Consider the following 23117-nt stretch of genomic DNA (forward strand, 5'->3'; position numbering starts at 1 on the left):
CTGGGATTTATTGCTAGAGAATTGTATTAAAACTGGGGTGGAGGATTTGCGGAGAAAATGGCAGTTGGGATAGTGATTCGAATTCAAATACCTCAACCGCTCCACTTGTTCTCTTTGGTCCCTACCCTATGGTCCCTCCCTGACACGCTCTACACCAACAAAGTCGTGCCAAAGTGAATGGACAGTCCCAATAGCCAATAAGAACAGAGAATCAGAGCCTCGCTCTGATTGGTCAAAGTGTCAGCTCATGTTAGCTTTGACCAATCAGAAATCACATACCCCAGCTTTAAGTGTATCAAAATATGTATTTTTTTAATTGGTAGGATAAGGTATTTAATATAAGATATGATAAGATATTACTGTTTTTGTAATGTATGCTATAACAGGTGGAGTCAGCGATTCTGGAGAAAATCAGAGAATATCTTCTCACAATCTGCTACCTATCTGTACTGTGTGTGCACTGAAAATAAATCAATTGTTAATACACAGCCTAGGCTCTGTAAACAGGCATGTTGCTAGCTATGGTGGGCTCACTTTCTATGAATACCAGTTTACTGAGCCTAGGCTGAGCATTAAAAAATATGGCTATATAATTGGTCTCACAACTAGACAACTTAATACAACTGGTAAGATGATGAAACACTAATTTAATTTATCTATTTTTTGCTTAGTGAAACTTTGATCATATTGTAGATGAAGGTCGTCAAAATTACTTTTTCAATTTGTGACAAAGTGACTTTGAAACTGTATTTAATAAAGGTGGGCTGAATGTGTCCGATACCTGAATAGTTTAATAAGGTCAGTATACGTATATGCACATGACACACTCATAAATCATACACCCGCCAGGCTACCAGAACTAATTACCCATGATACAGTTACATATAGGACTGATGTAGGCTGGTTTAAAACATATATTTAAAGGAAAAGTCCTTGTATTTCGTTAAAATTAAAAATGACAGGTTTTTTCACAATAGCTTGAACATAGTCTGACATCTATTAAAATCTCAAATTAATTTAAGAACTAATACTAACTTACACATATATAAATAACAAAATGGCCTATTAAGTGCCCACTTATTCTTTTTTTTTATGTAAATGAAATAAGAAATATTGTAGTTTCCATAGCCTAGAACCAAAACTACCATATCAGCCAAAACAATGTAAATGCTACCAATAGAGCATTAACATATACTGCTACGCTGCATTTTAAAATGATTTATTGATTGAATGAAGCTTAATTGTGTGTATGCACGTATGGTGTTTATTTTAGACATTTCTTGCATTACTCGGTAGTCTGGTTCAACCAGACCATTGTACTTCATTTAATTTGTACAGAATCGCTCAATTAACAAACGTTAACTCACTTGAAGGCGGGTGTCTGTTGAAGTTTAAAACTATTGGATCTGCCCAGTGCCACTCTGGATCTGCCAACCAACCATGTCATGCGCCGGCTTCTGAGCCACTCCTTCTGTTCGCTGATTGGACCGGCAGAAATCTGTCCGGAGAAAACCTAAGAATATACTACACACCCAGACTGACTACTGAAGGGAAATGAAAATTGAGCGGAAGTAGTAGGTGGGCGGTGCCAGGCTAATTACTCGGTGCAATAACGATAAAATTTTGATTCTGAGCTTTTTTGAGGTTCACTCATATACATTATTGGCCAAATCTATTCATACTTTTTCCACGCAATATGCAAAATTAAAATAGCGTCCCCTTTGGCATGATTCAGAAAATTCTACCTCACTTCTATACTACTTATTTATGTGCTAAATTATCGTTTGCTCACAACACTTGCACAAAAATGCACAAGATTTGCCTTGCAAGTTGCTGAAGCCAGTGAAACGAGGGCTCTTGTTGTCTGTTCACATTTTAGAATGAGTATGTAATTAATATTTTTCTCATTAAAGATGTATCCTGCCATTTCACCGACCCCGTAACCCATCGGCTATTAATCAGAATGTTAACTTTTATTACTGCGCCGCCCGATCTGTAGATTAACCGCGTTGCCTGCGGATATAACTGTGATCAGCGCATCTTTAATATGCACTGATGCAGACGGAGAATCATAAATCATTGCCTTGCTATTTGTATCATATTTTTGGGGGGATTTTTTTCTTAAAAGTCATATATTATGCTCACTTTAAGGTTCAAAATTCTATATAGGCATGTAAACAAAGGGGGCCCACTGTACCTAGCAAACATGCCATTTTACAGAGCCTAGGCTGTGTATTCACATTGCATTTCTCTTCAACTCACACACAGTACATATCGTGAGGAGATATTCACTGATTCTGACAAAAAAAACGGTTTCAACAACAAACATTCCCCTAGAATCGCTGACTGCACCTTTAAAAAAAACATGAAAAAGAGCATTTACCATAATAGCTGACCTTTAAACCACCATAAATAGACCATGAGCCTCGATAATTGACCGTAATAAATGGGTCTAAACTCGCTAAGAATGGGCCAGAAGTTGTGGGACTGGGTTAAAATTATTCTCTATGGAGAAGGGCTCATCCCCGCTATATGTCGCGCACTTGGCTGCAGTGAAATCCCAAGAGTCTTGGTGGCTGTTGGTTTAGTCTGAACTGGGCGTGTGTGTGTGTGTGTGTGTGTGTGTGTGTGTGTGTGTGTGTGTGTGTGTGTGTGTGTGTGTGTGTGTGTGTGCAAAACTACAGATAACACACACAACACACAACACTGTCCACAAAGTGCCTCTAAAACCCTGCAAATTAGCCCGCAAATGAGCCAGAGAATATCCACACTAATCCATGATCTGAGAGAGTGAGTGAGACGGTGCCAAAAACGAAAAAGTCAACAATTAAAAAACTTCAAGAGACATTTTCTAGGGGTTGAGAATGAGCTAGGGAAAACCACTGGTGACTTATTTGAAGCATTAGGTTTTGGCAACATGGTTTTCTTGCTTGTGACCGTAGCAAAACAGGCTTGAATGTTGTGTTTGTATGAATTCAGTGGAATTATAGATGTGTGTTACAGAAAACAGCTGTCCTTACACAACAGATGATCAGAGGTCTCTGTGTCTATGTAACTGATGCCAAGAGACAATGATGCATCAAAATATCACTGTTTGGAAGAAAAAAACAGTTTGTGTGTGTGTGTGTGTGTGTGTGTGTGTGTGTGTGTGTGTGTGTGTGTGTGTGTGTGTGTGTGTGTGTGTGTGTGTGTGTGTGTGTGTGTGTGTGTGTGTGTGTGTGTGTGTGTGTGTGTGTGTTTGTGTGTGTGTGTGTGTGTGTGTGTGTGTGTCTGTGTCTGTCTGTGTGTGTGTGTGTGTGTGTGTGTGTGTGTGTATGTGTGTGTGTGTGTCTGTGTGTGTGTGTGTGTGTGTGTGTGTGTGTGTGTTTGTGTTTGTGTATGTGTGTCTGTGTGTGTGTGGGCGTGTGCATGTAAGTATGTCTCTGTGTTTGTCCGTGTGTGTATGTGCGCGTTTTTATATATATATTTATATGTGCATGTGTGTTATTATGTGTGTGTGTGCGTGTGTGTGTGTGTGTGTGTGTGTGTGTGTGTGTGTGTGTGTGTGTGTGTGTGTGTGTGTGTGTGTATGTGCTAGTCCAAGGTCAGCATAAGAAACCCCATCTCTGTGGTCCGACCACACGTCTGTACAACTCGCCCTAATGAATCCAGAGTGTAATACAGGAAATGTCTTGTCTAATTGGAAGTCTGATTTCACTCTGCCCCACAGGCTCCTAATATGGTGATGGTGGTGGTGGTGTGTGTGTGTGTGTGTGTGTGTGTGTGTGTGTGTGTGTGTGTGTGTGAAACTCCAGGGAAGCAGTTATAAAACACATCTGAAATGTGGAGTGTGCATTAAAGAAATGTGCTTATATCAGTATTCAGTATATGAGGTACAAGATAAAAGCTATAGTGTGTAACTTTTTCATTGTCCGTTACATTCAAGCCATCACCAAAGGAGTAAAAAACAAAGTTGATGAAGCCTATCAGCTCCACAAAACTCTCTCTGTATTTCTCAGTATGGCAGCGTTTACAAACTGGTGTCGCCCGCCCCTCACACTGGCGCAGGAGCTCAGAAAAATCCCAAGAAGGACAAGAAGCTAGTTACTAAAGATGGCATCATCCACCACTGCCTCAAGTCTTTCCACAATATCAAGTGATGAGGTGAAGATGTATTTAGTTATTTATTCTATAGTACTTCTTCTTGGTCTTCCAACAGGTGCATTTCCCCAGGACGCCCACTATTTAAAAAACCGCATAAGGCCGTTAAGTTTGTCCATTCTGTGCTACTGTAGAAACATGGAGGTGCAACATGGTGGCCTCAGCGCCCTGCTCTGCTATGCCCTGCTATGTAGATATAAAAGCCTCATTCTAAGGAAATAACTTCAAATTTCAAGCGATTCTACCCTTATTTAAACAAACTTATGAATATTAAATTCCATTTCTCAGTTGACCACATTCTACACCTTGCCTTTTTCTATGCAAAGGCAACTGTTGCTAGGGCCAAGAATAACATATAGCGACTAGAAATACATTAAAAAAAACATCTATTCAATCCCTTTGAACACACAGATATGTATTCTACCCGCCCAAGTTCAAATCAGTCAAAGATTTGCTTTTCAAAGCTTGTCAGAATAAAATTGTATGGTTGACATTTCTCCCCTACCAGGAACACCTGTCCTTCATAGACAGCCATGCTACTATATGTTCAAAGATTCAGTCACAGAGCGCCATCCCAGCGATGTTAACCTCAATCTTTCCAATAGTTTCAGAGTCTTGACACCTTCCAACAAGTTATCTGATATACGGGCAGCAAGGGGAATAAGACCTTGTCACTATGAGTGGTGTTAACACTTACTGAACGATTTTTCTTTTTTGTCCAAAATCATTCCTAGCACTATTCTGAAGGTTATTACAGAAGGATCTCTTAATATCTTGTTTATTGTCTGATTTATGATACATTTTGATTTTAAAAACATCCCTAAAATGTATTTTAACATAGTATTTTATTTTTATTTAAAAAAAGGCTGTATCCAAACTCTGTTAAAAACTGAAATAAATAGTCAGGCACTTTGTATCTCTAATTCTCAATGTTTATCAGCAGAAATAAAAGGCAAAAATAAACTATGAAGAAGCATTAAATAGCCTGTGTGCTTGGTTAATCCACATCAAAAGACCACTGGCCACTGACTGTTTTTCATCTGACAACTTAACATCGATAAATATTGCAGCTACGCCAGCTAAAAGCCTGATCACATCAGCACATAATAGATGGGTCTTTGAAGCAAGAAATGCTGATTGATGACTACGGCACAATCATGCAGAACAGAACGGAGAATTGAATTAAGGAACCCGACCCACAGAAGCCAGAGCTTTCTGCTGGCCACTTCAAAATGGTTTATGAGTAGAGGGAGCTGTGTCAATACGTGTTTGTTGTTTCACACAGACATGGCTGTATGTGAAATGAAAAGAAAATTGATAAACAAAATATTTTTAATTTGACATAATTATCGTAACGTTATTTTTTTTTGACAACATTCTTAAACGGTGGAGTCAGCGATTCTGGAGAAAGCTTGTTGTCAAAATCACTCTTTGTCAAAATCGGTGAATATCTCCTCACTATCAACTATACCGTGTACTGCTAAAAAACAATGCAGTGTTAATACACAGCCTAGGCTCTGTAAACGGGGATGTTAACAATGGGTTAGGGTTACGGTTAGATAAGGGTCATAAAAATATGAGTTGATAGAATACATTTAAAACATGTTTGGAGATCACAACAGAACATCCACTACTAACTTATGTGAATACTAAAAAAATCAAAATTCAGCTGGGACTTGTAAAGGGATGTTCACAATAAGATTCTCGAGGCCTTGCCCGGAAGCAATGCCTACAGCTACAAGCATCTGAGTAATGAGCAGTAATAAAAAATAATATACCAACGCTCCAAAGAGTAAATATAACACAAATGAATCCCGCACTGTATCTGCTATTCATTAGAAGATGACAAATCTATACTTTAAAGAACAGTATTTTAATTAACGGAATAATACTACAATGTACAATGATTTTCTTGTCTTATGTAGAGGCACAAACTGCATTTTTAAATGGCACCTAGTAAGATCAAAGCGTGGCTACACATATACACAGACATACAGACGCATATAGACACACACACACGCATGCGCACACACACACACACACACACACACACACACACACACACACACACACGCACACACACATGTATATATATATATATAAATATCCCTAATCAATACAGAACAGATATCTCCCAGGAGGATAGAGTAAGAGGAAATTGAAATCAGTACACAACCGCCCACTGGAACTAATTATAATTTGTACGTAGCATCTGTCACACAAGCATTTCTCTTTCAACACAAACGGTGTAGGTCTTAGCAGAATTATTTTCCTTTGCAGGTTTTGAATAACAACAGTTCCTTCAGAAGGCTACGGCAGCAACAGTATATCTCAACTGACAGTTCTCATGGTAACGGAAACGTAATAGTTTAGCCATGACAGTAGGGGGAAAGTCGGGATTAGCGCGCACACACACACACACACACACACACACACACACACACACACATCTGGATAAGTTTAAATGGGGTAGAGCCTTAAAAACAGCAGTTGGGCTGTGAAGTCTACTGTATGTACAAGGGGCAATGACTCAGCCGTTGATGGCTGCTGGAAGGGTCTCCCTAGGGACCAAAGGCATGGATGGACACACACACACACACACACACCACATGGATGCACTTTAAACTCTGACTGTGTGTGTGATTTAATGTGAGCTTTATGTTGGGGTTATGTGGACAACTGGTGCTGGACATGTAACATACGTATCCAACGCTATACTACTTAATGCCAGCCATTCAACGTATATACAGTCTACAGAAATACATTCACTTTCCATACTTAACTTTTGTTTTTCATTGTAACTTGCTTAGAAGTTAGAACACCAATTAATGTAGAAACCTATTTTATCATTAAATAACAATTGCACTAAATCTTTGCGTACCACACTAAACTAGCAAAGGATTTCAATGCACAGCACGGTACATAAGGAACAGTAGGCCTGGGAATTACTATAGCATAAAAAAAAATATATATATATAATAATAATAATAATAATAATGTTCCGAATCGCTAGTATTTCCTATTTGCATGCATTAAAATCAGGGTCAAGTAAGTCACACGTGTGGGAGAGAGAACTGCCCGGGAGCATGTATACATTAAAGGTAGAGTTAGTAAATGCTTTGTTGATTTAAAGGGATTATCACACACTCTCACACACACACACACACACACACACACACACACACACACACACACAAGCAAAGGGGCCCCGGCTCAATGGATTTTAATTAACTTGCCGTATATAAATTGTACGTTATCAGGGCATTACTTGAATTAGAATGCTGAACACAACAAGTGCTCTTGTATGCTTGGCTGCATTGAATAAAAACGCTACTTAGAAAATCTCGATTGGGTTCGTTCAGATGTTCTAGCATGATATCGCAGTAGCTGCAGGTACTTTGAATACATTCTAGAATCAACCGTATCCAAGTAGATTCTCTTTAAAAAGGTGCTCCGAGGAAATTTCAGTTTGTGTTAATTCTAGCGCCCCCTTTGGACAAAAGCGGAGGGGTTTTTACAACGCCAGCTGTAGTTCCTTGGTGAGCAATTGCATTAAGAAAAACTACATAAAAATTTAATTATTTGCACAGATGGTCTTGTTTGGTGTTACATGTGATTTATGATCATCATCATCAGAGGAGAAATGAGACTGTTTCAGAAATATTTAAAAGTTCCTCGTCGCACCTTTAATTATGTAGAACCCGGCCAAATTCAATATTTCCCCCCCGCCTCCCCCCATATCCCCCCAGGGCATATTCAGATGATCAGGCAGAAGGGATAGCCTGAGTCATTCGGAAGCAAAATGGATTCCCACATCCAAGAGTCATTTTCTGTCGGTTCTAATCAGCAGCTAATACATTATGTGACACACTCTGAAATGCAAAACTATTCACAAGGCTCTTCTCTGCCAGGCTAGTGCTAGTGATGTGTTTGAGGGCAATTAGGATTTTGCCTCTAGGCCCGTGATGAGTTCCTCTATATCTATCTGTCCAAAGTATCCTAGGAACAGGGTGGTGAATCTGCAAGTTAATATGCATGGTTCAGGTGAACGTTTGAATGTTGCATGAAGGTGGAACGTAGCTTGAATTTTACCATGCTGTGTTGAAGTGAACTTAACTGCAAAAAAAAAACCACTCTGGTGCAAGTTTAAGTCTTGCATGAAAAAGCATGTAAATATGTTTTGTCATATTTGCATTAAAAATTACTATTATCAAAATAGTCACTGGAAAATGTAATTTGTCAAACAACTTATCGTTCAATCGACTAATGTTTCATCAGTGCTTGTAGGCCAACATACTGTTAGTACTGCGTGGTACACAATAATCTCAAGTACTTATAACTTATAATTTAAGAGATCATGTAAATGTAGTGTAGTAGAAAGTTGAATATTTCTCACTGAATTGAAGTGGAGTCAGGGCTGTACAGTGCGACAGTTTTGATCGCATTTGCTACTGAAATTGATCACGTGCGATGATGAATACAAGTCCAGTCGCACCAGTGCGAGAGGCTGCTAATGAGGAGAGGCTGTCTTTGAAACACAGAAGAGCGCTGCACAACACTGCTTAGAGGGCTCTACATTAACACTCTCCAAATGGGGGTAAATGTAGACTTAAGCGAGTAAGTTATTGAGTCCACCCTCCACTTTGGCTGGTGAAAGATATGTGTCCTCGGGATCTGTGCTCGTGCAGCGATTCTAGGTATAAAAACTTCACCAACGGTAATAACCGGAAGAAGACGGCATATTAACGCAGTTAAGTTAGTCCGTGTGCAAACAGAACATTTCCTGTGCGCCTTCACATTAAAAGCCTGTTACTAGCCAAACGTGAGTTGACTTTTATTTTGAAGCCGGTAAGAACAGGAAGTTAGCGCTTTACAGCACTGTAGTGCTCAAGCTTGAAAGGCAACTCCTTCAGCTGTAGCAAACAAAGTTTTAAATAAGCCACTGAAAAGCTACTCCCAACCTATGCTCCCAACACATTCAGAACAACCTGTTTAATTTATCCTATGTTTTACCAATATGTTTATTTATTTATCTAATAGGCTATGTTTAATGTTTTAAAGTTTGGTTTTAATTAAGAGAAGGACATTTTCTAAAAAAAATATTATTATAAATATAAGAATTATATGTAGGGGAGAACGGGGGAATCTGAGGCATCGGGTAATGTGAGCCACCCCCTGTATCTAGGCAACGGAAAACATTTGTGGTCATGTGAGATATATGTTTTCAAGCCCCTCTCATTTCCCCATGGCCCTGAAAGAGAGGACCTCATGGTGCTGTGGTAAGCATGTTTTTTTTCACCAAAATAGGTATTTTGCATGTAAAAGTAAATGTTGTTGCTGTCAACTTAATCAACTGTTGTGCCAAAGCAAATGTATTCACGTAGAAAAACTTCTATCATACGTGTTGATGAACTACCAACATATGAAACCATGTGATGCTGATAACTGAAGATTAGTCTGAAATGCTAAGAGAGGTTGTTTTTTCTGAAATTGTGGTGGTGGGGGAAAGTGAGCCAAATGCTGTGGGGGAAAGTGAGCCACTGTCTCACTTTCCCCCACCATGAGGCACAAGTTAAGTTTAGTCTTAAACATATTTTAATGTAATATTACATAACATATGTTTTATTTTAATGTCATACACATTGTAGAAAAGCCATCATGCCAAGGAAATACACCAGGAAGACAACCTGGGGCAACCACACGGAAAGAGCACCTTCTCATCTTTCCCTGTAACCTTCAGGGCTGGAATGTAGAGTAGGCCTAGTTGTAGAGTATGACAGTCTGATGTTATAATCCAGTTGGGTCTTCTCCTGTGTTCTGAGTCCCAGGCTGTTCTCGCTGGTTCTGATTTTCCTATGCTTTGACCCCCAGACACTAGCTGGCTCTAAGGGTCCTGTGTTCTGACCCCCAGACTGTGTTCTAATCTAACTGGTTCTATCTTTCATTTGAATCTTATTAAAACCTTTTGAATTATAATATGTTGTATTTGATTTTGGTCAGAGTTACTTTCAAGTGTTTAGAAAATTTGCTTTGCTTAATTGACCAAACCCCATAATTCTTTTACTAGTCCGACATTAGTTCTGGAATGTGTGGCTAGCTTTCAGGATTCTTACTAATACAATATGTGTTGTTATGGTAGTTTCAGAGTGGAAAAAGTAAGTGGATCAGTTTACCCCACAGCTGGGGTAAAGTGAACCACATGACAACTTTTTGTAAAACAATCATATTTTCACTGCCCTTTGTCTTGAAAAAAATCTGCTAATGCCCATTTCTAGGAAACATCCTGAATTAATGGGAAATGTGTAAATTTGAGTGATAAATCATTTTAGCTCGCTTAGAGGGGAGCAAATGTAAAAAGTGGCTCAGATTACCCCGTTCTCCCCTATATACAAAAAATATATAGATATTATTTTTATATTTTTATGGGGAGAAATAATTCTGAATCAGCAAAAAATTGCAATTGGCAGGTTAGATTATTTTGTATAAATTGCAATCAGTGCACCCCTATTAATTGTTCTATAATTATTACTGCACACACTAGGATATAATATTAATTGAGAATCTCAAATGAGACCAAGATGACATGCTCAAAAGGTAATTAGAGCGAAATGCAAGGGTTAAGGTTATGCAAGTTTTCGATCATAGCCTACTTTGTGTGCTACTAAATTTATTTTTGTGCTACTGATTTTTTTTGCTCGCTAGCACCAGTGCTACCACCTAAAGAAATAAGCGTACAGCCCTGAGTGGGGTAGAAGTATAATGTAGCATGAAAAGAAAGATTCAAGTTGAGAACAACTGCCTCAAACTTGAGTAAATGTACTGAGTAAGAGTGTATTCCACCTCTGCAGTTAATACACTATCCAAGCAATAACTAAAATGCAACCAACGGAGGTGAGAACCAAATTGACGTTCCATAATCTCTTGACTTTATAACACACTTTCACAATTTGAAATATTAGTATCTTCAACAGAAATGCAATTATCTTCATGACATTTTGCTGCTCTTCACTTGGCTTATATGCTCATGTGACCTTCTGAACAAGCTCACAGTGTAAGCACGTCTGGCCGTATGTGAAATATCAACCAACGGAAAGATTAATTCAATACATATGGCTTCCTCCCACTCACTGGAAAAACGCCAGAATATCACACACATATGTAATTGTACTACACATAGATGGATGATGGACACATAGATATCATATCATATAAAAACCAAATCCACACGTACAACCACACAATATAAAAACTAGCTTGCCCGATATTTCAATCAATCAATCAATCAACCTATCAATCAATCAATCTCCTTTATTGAACCAGGTAGAATTCATTGATATTAAAATCTTTTCTAGAAAAATCAGGCTAAGAAAGCAGCAGTATTTGAAAAAATATGGCTTTCCATTTTCTGTGTTCTTGTGCCCAGTATACGTGATTGTTAGGTTAGTTCATTTAAGGACCGAAAGCTATAAACTTATAAACACACACATACCCATTCCATATCGTCATCATACCATTTACACCAAAACCAAACGTACAAACAATCACACATTATAAAACCAGCTTTGCCTGATATCATATTTCTATAATTTAAATAAATAACCTACCATTTTCTGTGTTCTCGTGCTCCGTATCCGTTAGAGTCAGGTTGGAGTTTGCGCGGCTGGAGAGGCAGGAGCTCCGGCCCGACTTGGTGTTGCTTCGGCCCCATAACCGGACAGCGTGCTCGGGGGAGATCATGCCGTCGGTCTCCGTGTCTGCGTCGGAGCCCACGCTGACAGAGTATTCCCTCTGCTGCGGCATTCCCATCTCACTCCTGTAGGTGGCGACGTGCGACGGGAGAGCATCGCCAAAGCCAAGGTTTCGAAGGGAAAAGTCGGTGCCTAGAAAAGAATAGATAAAACAATGAATTATAAAAGGTATTTAAATATGCCATTAAAGATGGCAAGGCAAGGCAAGGCACGTTTATTTATATAGCACAGTTCAGAGACAAGGCCATTCAAAGTGCTTTACAGGGGCAAGATTAAAATACATAATACACATTAGAAAAGTGAATGAATAGAAATAAAACATTTAAAAGCGAATGAATAGAAATAGAACAACAGATGGAGTCGATGCTTGTTGTCAAAATCAGTAAATATCTCCTCACGATACCTGTACAGTGTAAATAGACAGCCTATGTTCTGTAATCTGGCATGTTACAATAGATAAATCAATGAATTAATAAGTATTTAACTATGCCAATAAAAGTGTGTTAAGTGATTCTGGAGAACGCTAGTTGTCAAAATCAGTGAATATCTCCTCACGATCCACCAATTGTCCGTACTGTGTGTGCACTGAAAAAAAATCCGGAGTTAATAGACAGCCTAGGCTCTGTAAACATGCCCGATTACAGAGCTGTGTTTTAACGACTTATTTTTTCTTAATTGTTTTTTGTGCACACACAGTACAGACAGGTGGCGGATCCTGAGGAGATATTCACTGATTTTGACAAAAAGTGATTTGGACAACAAGCGTTCTCCACAATCACTGACTCAACCTTTAAGTTACAGCAGTTTTCCAAATGCCAACTTGTCCTATTTGAAATCCAAGACATCTGTTGATTTCTATCTCCTAAGGTCTTAACCAAGGTAATTCCATTCACCATAACAAATCCAGGGACTTGTAAAGCAGTCCTTGAGTTTCAGACTCAGACTCTCACTAGACTGCGTAACAACTGAAAATGTACAAAATGAATCAAAGGTGCACAAGGTATTTTTTTCAGTGCACCACCCAAAAGATATAGCACATGTCATTATAATTCGAAATGTACTTATTTTATACGGTATGTGCAAACCAAAGCTTCCGTTGGATTAAAGCCTACATTGCCACTGCCGTCACAATGCTCTCACACATACATTATTTGAAATTAAATGTTCAAGAATATTCTTAAATGAGAAGTGAAGGCATGAACATTTTCTATGCAGTTTATACAATCCATGGCCCCCTTTGTTAGTAGTCACACAATACAGGGTGACCTCTACAGTGAGTGAATGTGATTGAGATTTCTCATTAAAAATCGATGATGCATGAATTAAGTACAAGCATTAACCTAATAACCATCATTCTCCTGTCACTGTGCACTTCTAATATACTTACAAATGAACTATACACTGATATATCAATGACAAGCTATTGTACTAGCATTATTACATGGCACCAGTGGCGGAGCCAGGAAATTTTCATTGGGGTGGCCAGGATGGGGCCAGTGATAATTTTTGGGTGGCAAGCACAAGGGCTTCGGTTTTGCTTCAACATAAGTGGGGGTCTGGGTGTACTCCCCCAGAAAAAAATGTACTTCAAACATACCATTTTGTGCATTCTGGTGAATTTGAATGTACTTATTTATGCCTTCTGTAGCCTATTTAATTATTATGGTGGACATGTCTACATTTCTGTTAAGGAAAAGACAACAGGCTCCCAGTGACGTAAATATAATGTTATAAAAAGCAGTAAGGCTCTCAGGCATCTGTATTGCTTTCAAATATTTACTCTACTGTATTGTTAAAAAAAAAATTAGGACACTACTCATGACACAGCAGCAGTGTGAACTATTATGACACTTTACATTTTTAAATCATAGGGGAATATGTATTAACAATTAGGAGATATATCAATGTTTCAACATCCTAAACTGTTATTTGTACCTCTTTTGGGGGAATAGGGTTGTCTTTCTTACTTTTTGAGGGGGAAAACTATCTCTTCTGATTATTGAGGTGGGGGGGGGGGAACATCCCCTGTGCCCCCTCCCCCCGCCCCACCTCCCCAAATCTACGCCTATGGGCAATGTGTCTGTGAGTTTCTGAAAAAAACTGCACCACAGCTGCCACCGAAATGTTCATACTTCAGAATTTGCATCAAAGCCCTAATGAACATAAAAACAAGATGCTTTATTTAAACTATGTCCATGTTTAGGTGGTGATTGTATTTTTTTCGGCTGTACTGAAACTAACGGAGGGAGTCAGGCGGCTCACTCTATAGGCATTTCCTCTTGTTGCGCTGTAAGTTCGCAATGCCTACATGGCTGTGTTTTCATGCTCGTGAAATGCAATCCGATCGCGGAAGCCTCCCCTGAAAAACGTTAGCGGACATGAGATCCCCGGCGGCCGGTTATCATTTTAGCCGTTAAGCCACAGAGCTTTTCTCACCGGCAAGGTGATGACACCGTACCCACAGTCACAGTCTCACCCCATGTTTCACCGGGTGAATCACTGCTTTGCTCGCGTAAGGCTTTTGTGTTTCGGTTTAACATCAGTCTTGGGCGAGCGAGTGTTTTAACTTTATGCTGAATAACCATTGCACTGCAATCGCTGAAAGCGAAATAGTTCAGGCGGGGGCGGGGCAGAGCGGAGCGCACTAGTAGAGATGGAAGGGTTCGCTTACTTGCCAGTCGAAGCGTCAGGTCTGTAGTAACCATGGTAGTAACAGGCATTCAGGCTTGAGCTGTTACATGATGTGTGCGTGCGGCTAAAAGGTCCGGCAGTGTACTAGCGGTGTAAGAAAGGTTCCGCATTTTTCCGCAAACTATTGACGGCTGTGATATGGCGCTTGGGGTGGCCAATGGGGTGGCCGAGATTCTGCGGGGGGTGGCCGTGGCCACCCCCGGCCCCCCCCCTGGCTCCGCCACTGCATGGCACTGATAAATGCTGTGTTCTGATTGGTCAATCACAGCATTCTACGGCCCATTATTTCTCGATAATTCCCCATTGCTATGGACCAACAGACATTGTTCTTGTAGATCACTTCCTGTCAAATCAAACCGCTACATTATCAAGAAATAATTGCCCTTAGAATGCCGTGATTGACCAATCAAAACACAGCAAAGTAGTAATATTGGCATAGATACGATTGCTACTACTCCTTCCAAAAACAATGGAATACTTTTTCAACATTACTTTGAATGTATCAGGAGAGCAGGGGACTTTGGAGTCATGGTTAATGTCTGAAAAGACTCCAGTCAAAATAGAGTTACATAGTTACCGTTGCTATGAAGGAAGTTGTAACTGTAGCAGATAATCTTTTGTTTGTCTTTATTTCTCAAGAGTGACCCATTCGCTATAAATAATTCCCTACTTATTGCACCTGTATATGTAAAACTGACATAGCTAATAATGCTAACCTTGTCTTCAAAATAACACATTTGAGAGCTGGGGCCTGTTTCAGGTAGCTGGTTTTACATACTCTGGGTTTAATCATACGCTCTGAGTTGGTTAACTCAGAGCGCAGGGTTGATAAGCAACTCTGGGTTTTCGGTTTCAGAACAGTGGATCAGCGTTGGGTTAATCAACTCTGAGCGTGTTCACTCTGGGTGGAGCGTGTGCATAAAAGCCATCGTCAATGGATCGCTGATAACATGATTCACCATGGAAACAGAAGAAACAAATGCGTGATCCTCCCACTTCTCCACTTCTCAAAAAAAGAAAAAAAAACTTCTCCGCTCCTCCCACTGGAGTTAGAAATATTAACGAATGAGTTTATGGTAGCCTATGGAGAAGAATTAACGGATATATTGTCACATAACTCTGATCTAATCTCCTCGGCAATTCAGAAAAAATATATAGTAGCCTACATAGTCCATTTTAAAAAGTTACGCATATCAGCAGTAAAGTAATAAAGCTGGCGCGGCACAGCATTTCTGACAGTGTTTTATATTCGCTGTATTTGGGAAGCTGTAGCCTAATAGCCCACTGTGCAGTAAACAGACTGTCGCTTCTTTTAAATGGGGAGTGAAAGACATTAACGTCTGACACATAAGGTGACAGTTTCCATTGAAGAGCCTGATTGATTTATTATCAGATCCATTTTCCTCAAGTGATCACAGTTTAAATTATTATATAATTATTTATGTAATTTTTATATTCATATTAGGCTATAATATGAATATAAAAGGGCTCGTCTGTGACTTTAGGATCGCACAAGTGAACAGTAACAATCGCGTGCAGCCGCAGCGTTACACGAATCCACCTGACATAAATCTGTTCAGTGGCACAGACGTTAAAAAGCACAATACAAATAGGTTTATTAATCTGAATGTAGAGCATGTCACGATGTGTAAGGTGGCCGCCTATATGAACGGACCGAGGGCTGAGAACAAGGCTACTGATCAGATAAATGATCGGTCAAACGTAAAATCATCAGGAAATGATAAAAACATCCCGATGGAGATTTCTGTGGAGTGATTTTGCTTCAAACTGTACAGGGACGCGTGTGACAGTGACACTCCTTCTTCAGTCGGAGCTGCAGCGTAAAGTGAAAACAAACTCAGGGTAGGTCTAACCACCTATCCAGCAGGTTAGACCCACGGCGTATGTTGCCGCAGTAACTGACTCTCGGTCGCGCTGAACCTGCTACCTGAAACGGGAAACCCAGAGTTTCCACTAACTCAGAGCGAACAAACTCTGGGTTGCCTCAAAACCAGCTACCTGAAACAGGCCCCTGTACACGCAATACCGTAAAACCGTGGTGTTTTTGCTTAAGGTTATCATACCGTCAAATCATCATACCCGCCCGTGTCTACAGCACAGTAGCCTAAATGTTCAGTTTAGTTTAGTTTAGTTTAGTTTATTTGTTAATAGTATCGTGGACCGTCCCCTTTGATTAACATTACAGTAAAAGGAGCAGCTTGATCCTATTTGGCTCATTTCCAGCTGTAGTCCCCGTCCAGCTGTCAGTAGGCAACCTAAAATATAACTAAAAAAAGTAAACTTAAAATAAAACACATTACATTACATGTATGATTACAGCAGGCCTAAGCGGAAGGGGAAAAAGAGGAACAATATGTTATATCGACATAGCAAACGTAACACAAACGTTTTGCTCACCTGGTCGGCTGAACTCGTCCACCTCGTGATGCACCATCTCCTTGACGCGCGTCCCGTAGGCCATGCGTGAGTCGTGGTCGAAAGCCTTCAGGGTCTCGCTGCTGCTGTAGGACTTTGTGTTGTTCTGTTTCCCGTCCTCGCTGTCAGCAGACGAGCTGGTGTAGCGCCGCTCCGAGTCCGTGTGTCGCGCCGCCGTCAGCGAACGGTAAGGTCTGCGCTCCTTCACTTCCATGGCTGCTGCTGCTGCTGCTGCCGCCACACGGGTTGGTTTACAGCATTAAATGTGGCTCACACAAAATGCCAGGTTAGTGCCAGTGATTCTGTAGAGAGAGAGAGAGAGAAAAAACACACAAGAATTTAGGATAGTAAATATATGAAAAGAGGATGCGATTACAGGAATATTGTTTTGAAAGTACTCTTTTTTCGAAATGCATCGTCAAACATGAAATCACTTGAAACCATGATTAACCTTACATACACAGCCTAGGCTCTGTAAACGGGTATGTACACAGGGGGGGCCCATCGTAGCATGTTTAACAGTATATTAACACCAGATTATTTTTTCAGTGCACACACAGTACGGACAGATAGCAGATTGTGAGGAGATATTCACTGATTGACAAAAAGTGAAGCGAAAACAACAACCAGACTCCACCTTTAAAAGATGTGATCTTCGACAAAAAATGTAAGCAGCTACACTAAACCATTTGAAAGTAAAGATCCCCAACAATATCGGTACACGCAGACACAAAAACACAAACACACACACACACACACACACACACACACAGCCCTTGTGAGAAAATAACTAAAATGCAAATGCACGTATTCCTAACAGCAGTGTATGCATGGCTCAGCACACAGGGAGAGTGCATGAAGAGCCAACCAGGATTAGATTTAATAAAATATGGCCACAACAAATCTTGCCCCTATAAAGTTTACGGTGCCAGTCTCCCACAAATATTCCCTTTTTATGTGGCGCATAGAAACGCTTTCGCCTCCCAGCATCTGTAAAAGTGGCAGGTGTCCTTCCATGAATTGTGTTGTTTAGAAGTTACAAATCCTCCGCGGTTGAAAAGTGAGGCGCCTGAGAAATTTAGGACAACGTTGAAGCAGCAGAGATGATTAAAATTTGAAGCATAAAAATCCCAAACTGTCAAATAGCTCACAGAGTATAAGATCAATATATATATATATATATATATATATATATATATATATATATATATATATATATATATATATATAGAGAGAGAGAGAGAGAGAGAGAGAGAGAGAGAGAGAGAGAGAGAGAGAGAGAGAGAGAGAGAGAGAGAGAGAGGGGGGAAAGTTTAGTATTCAGCTAGTATGGGGCACATTTTATTTCTCTTTGCCTTGAAGGACAAAATATTGAAGCTAAAATAAAAGTGCTTTTGGTTTTCTTATTTTCTTAGTTAAGATTGGAAAAAAGTTTGTTATTCAAAGGTGTAGTCAGTGATTCTGGAGAATGCTTGTTGTCAAAATCAAAGTAAAAATGAGTTTACACCATTTTACAGAGCCTATAAGAACAAGCATTCTCCAGAATCACTGACTCCACCTTTATATGCAACATGATATAAATGAAAGCATAATAATATTACAGTAGATAACTAATATATTACAGACAGTTAATTCAAAGCGACCACGTGGTTTTAAAGATATTAAGTTGGATTAAAAAAATGCAAATGTGGGTATAAAAGTGATTAAAGGCTTGGTCAATGTTTACTTTGCAACCTCATTACTGAACAAAGGAAATTAGTCAGCCGGATAGTAAGTGCAGCCAGATCATATATTATTTCACTGCGTCTCCCAAATGCAATTTCACAATGATTTATCCATAATGACACAGTATATCATGAGCTGAAAACCATATCATTCATGTTGCCGCAGGATTCTACTGCCAACTATTCGCTCCAACATTTGAGAATGTGTTTTAGTATGAGAAAGAATAGGATGCAAGTCACTGGATAGGGGAAAATAACTCTTAAAGCTATAGAGCGTAACTTCTGTCAACTCGTTTGGCGATGGCTTGAATGTAACCAACATTAATTTATGAGAAAAATGTACGCACTTTAGTTTTAAAGATAAAGACTCCTCCTGGTAAATCTATAGTAACCCTAACCCTATTCCAGAAGGTATTTATGAATACTGTATGAGATGTGTGATGGACAGATCAGTAAACAATAAACAATAGTCCCTTGAGAACTCTATTTGCCTGTGCGTCAAAAAAGCGTTTGTATTGAAGGCAGCATTGTTGGGTTTGGGGCGTTTTTTTCTTTTTGTATGTATTGACAGCTGAAAAGATCCTGGTGATTAATGACTTGGCGCCTCAATAGCAGGATCTCCGCCACATAGTGTGTGGGTGTGTGTGTGTGGGGGGGGGGGGGGTCTTCTACTCTGAAACCGCAAGAGCACTTCAGCTGAGTTGCTTACTAATTTTTTACCTTTCTGTTCAAGATCCCCAGACGCTAAATGCAAATGTGAGTGAGCGGAGAAGATGCAGTATTTTCTAAAGTTTCAAGAATGTTCTGTTAAGTGCATTGTTTTTGTGTGCAAAGACTCGCTATTATACTACACAGCCCCCTTTTCCAACTCATTATTAATCTGCTAGTATGTATTTGAGATGTAGCCTAGCCTACCCATGGGAAAAAAAATCGGAAAATACAAGGGAATTTTTTTTTATATGGCGCAATTTATTCAGAAGGCATTTCAAAGTGCTTGAGAAATAGTTTTTATTCAAAGTAGCAACAGGCCAAATACGATGACAAGATTATATAGTGTGCAAATGTGGGATTCCTGGAAAAATCCACCACCAATTTAAGTGCATCTATCAAGAGTTTTCAGACAAAGCAAGCGGCGTACTGTAAAAACTACACACACACACACACACACACACACACACACACACACACACACACAGAGAGAGAGCTGTTCTTCATAAATAGGCTACATCTGGTATTATCATAGTGTGTTAGTGTGAGAGGGAAAAAATTGAAGATATTTAACAGATTTGATTTGGTTTAGCCAAGATGTGTGAACACGTATACAGTATATACAGCTCCGGAAAAAATTAAGAGACCATTCCAAATGTTCAGTGTCTCTCGTTGTACTATTTATAGGCATATGTTTGAGTAGAATGAACATTTTGGTTTTATAATATAAACTACTGGCAACATTTCTACCAAATTCCAATACCTTTTTTGTCATTAAGAGCATTTTTAATAAGTTATGTAGAGATGAAGATCGAAGAAAAATACAGACTGGTCTCTTAATTTTTTCCAGAGCTGTATATTATATCAACAATACTATGTATAGGTCTTAAAAATGCATGTTCTGCCTGTTTAAATAGCAATGTGTACAGTATGATGAATCAAGACGGAAGATAATGCTTTCGAAGCTGAGATTTACGGGTTATAGTATGAGGAAAACAATTGAGATAATGTCTGTTAAAGATGGTTGTATAGGAGAAATATACAGATGACAAGGTTTAGTAAAATAACCCGCTTAATATACATAAAGGATCTTTTGTATACACTAGAATGAAAGAAGACATTTTATAGAAGCAAAAAAAAATCTATATTTTTGCCTGCAGTGTCTCGGCTTACAAGGAAACTGAAGACAGAAGTGATAAGAAAATGTATTTTTAAAGTTGCGTTATCAATAAATAGCGAGACACAAGGGACTTGAAAAGAAATGGCTTGAAACAGGGAGGGAGAGAGGGGTTAACGAGGGCACGCTCAACAAAGCCTCCGTTTGAAAAGTTATTTACAAAGAAAAGAGAGCAGTGAAAAATGGCTGCCATAGATTCAAATCTCTAGATAACAATCTCATGTCTTTCATTTCAAAGACAAAAACTTCCCTTTCAAGACCCCGGGCTGCAGTATTCGAGCCGTGCCAAAAAAAAGTAGCTAACTGCATATCTATGCAATGATCCAAAATCAATCGAGGTCTCTAGTCTGGAGAGACAAAAGAAATGATAGGGATGGATGGTCCGTTTTTCCAATTTAAAACAATTGCACACTCTACATTTTTCAATTGCATTGTCTAACAAATTGGCATGGGTAAGAATCAGGATTGTCTATTTGGGTATAAAGCAAATGAATAGCAGCTTCAAGCATTGTTATAATGGGTTTTCACAAGGGTGCTATAGGTGGTGTAGTGGGTAGGGCGCGTAGTACCATATAGACTCAGTCCGCAGAGAGGTCATTTCATCCAAAACTTCCCCTTAAACCACTGCCTCTAACTCACAAGTTAGTAGTCTAACTGACAAAATTAATTTACCATTAGAACCATAAGAATCTGATGAAGACACAGTGTGAACATTGTGTCTGTAATGTGAAAAATGTGAGAACCAGAGCATGTTAAAAGTATGGTACAGTCTGCCCTTCTCCAGAAATGTCATGTTTCAGTTAACATAGGCGGCAGTTGGTTGGACACCATTTAGCTTGGAAGCTCAAACCTCCCCTTGTGTAGGTCCGATTGCTTCAGTAGTCACATCTATGCGACCGGCAGAATATCTCCAACATTTTGAGATGTCTAAATTATCCAAGTTGGGTTTCATTTCTGGGAGTGAGAGGCAGTTATAATGTAGGTTTTGGTGTTTTTTTACACCAGTTCTACACTGTGACTGTTGGTTCGCCACTCTACCTCTGAACATTCCGTACCTTTCTCTCCCCATTGCAACTCTGTACTCTCTCCTCTCAACTGTCAATACATTTTTTCTTTTTTATATATATTTAGCTATAATAATGGGTTTTCGCACATAAAGTTGCAGGCACAGTGACAATCCATTAATTTGGTCAATTGAGGTCACTGGATACATGCTGTATAAGATCATTTAGTTGTGTGTTAAGATGTGTATGTAGGTTGAGTGACAGCAAACACAATGAACAATGTAATCAACAACAACAAAAATCATTTTTCTATTGAGCTACTTGAGCCTTGGTAAACAGCCAATGTGTGGAGGTTCAAATGATTGTTAGTTTAGAAAAGTTGACCATGGTAAATGTTATTATCGGAGCTGTCGGGCTGTGGCTGTGCTAAAGAATCGAAACGGCAATACATTGTGATATTTATCTTCATGATTTTTCCAGCTCCACAAAAACGTATATTTTGGTGGAAAAAAAATCGTGTTTTAAACTAAAACTTGAACTACAACTTCCGCTCCTGCAATATGAGTAGGAGGCTGCTTTTCTGTAAAATTGCCAGTTGCCATTCCCACTGTTGTTGCAAAGAGAAATTGGAAGCAATATGGCCGACAAATATGACCAAATTTAGAGTGGCCCCTTCCAAATATAAAACCGACTATTGCAATATGCATCGTATTGCAATGTATCGTGACGTATATCGTTGTATAGCGATGTCCTTGCCAATATCCAGACCTACCATTATTCATTTTAAAGTGTATATGTTGCATCTATCAATACAAATACAAACAAATCTTGATTAGCCAATTACTAAACTGAGGTTATCAGACAATTTCATGACCATTTGAAGCAGAAATGGATTCAATTGACACTTGGGAAAAAGTGAATACATAGTTCATACAAAAAGCATCTAAGTTCAAATGGTATGGTAAGTCCAATAGCTATACAGATAGCATACGGTCAGCACTATACTCATATAATCTGTCTGATATTGATAGGCTATGCTGTCTTGTGTTTAGGATATCCCTGCCTAAAATCAAATATTAAATCTAGTTGTACTACCGGACAGAAGGCATATCTTATGCTGCTGCAGTAAAAAACTTTAAGTGCTACCAGCGTCGGAAGCAAAGTAACAACCTCAGCCATCAAGTGGCTAAGTACCCTGTGGATACCCGCCCCAGCCCCGGCCGTTAATCCTTTTGTTTTTACTATCAGTACAAGTTTGTGTTTACGATAGAAGCGTCTCTGTCACTATAGAGGTTTTGCATATAGCACTTTACTCTGCTTGTTGTGCCCCAGTTAAAGGTGGAGTCAGTGATTTTGGGGAATGCTTGTTGTCAAAATCAATGAATATCTCCTCGCAATCTGCTACCTGTCCGTACTGTGTGTGTCCTGAAAAAGAAAGTTTTAATTCACAGCTTAGGCTCTGTAAACTGGTATGTAAACAATGGATATG

At 39.3% G+C, this 23117-nt stretch overlaps 1 protein-coding gene across 1 annotated transcript in view; it reads right to left on the reverse strand.

Annotated features, from left to right (window-relative positions):
- Positions 1–17229, reverse strand: part of tenm4 (teneurin transmembrane protein 4) — a gene marked incomplete at both ends in the record, with an annotated part of 180674 nt that extends 163445 nt beyond the window's left edge. The window contains 2 exons of the mRNA XM_080054064.1: positions 11745–12020; positions 16998–17229. Of these exons, the coding sequence (XP_079910190.1) occupies positions 11745–12020; positions 16998–17229 (508 nt within the window). The remainder of the gene's footprint in view (positions 1–11744; positions 12021–16997) is intronic.
- Between the last annotated feature and the right edge of the window lie 5888 nt (positions 17230–23117).

Source organism: Ammodytes marinus (genome assembly GCF_949987685.1).
Source record: "Ammodytes marinus genome assembly, chromosome: 3".
NCBI lineage: Eukaryota > Metazoa > Chordata > Actinopteri > Uranoscopiformes > Ammodytidae > Ammodytes > Ammodytes marinus.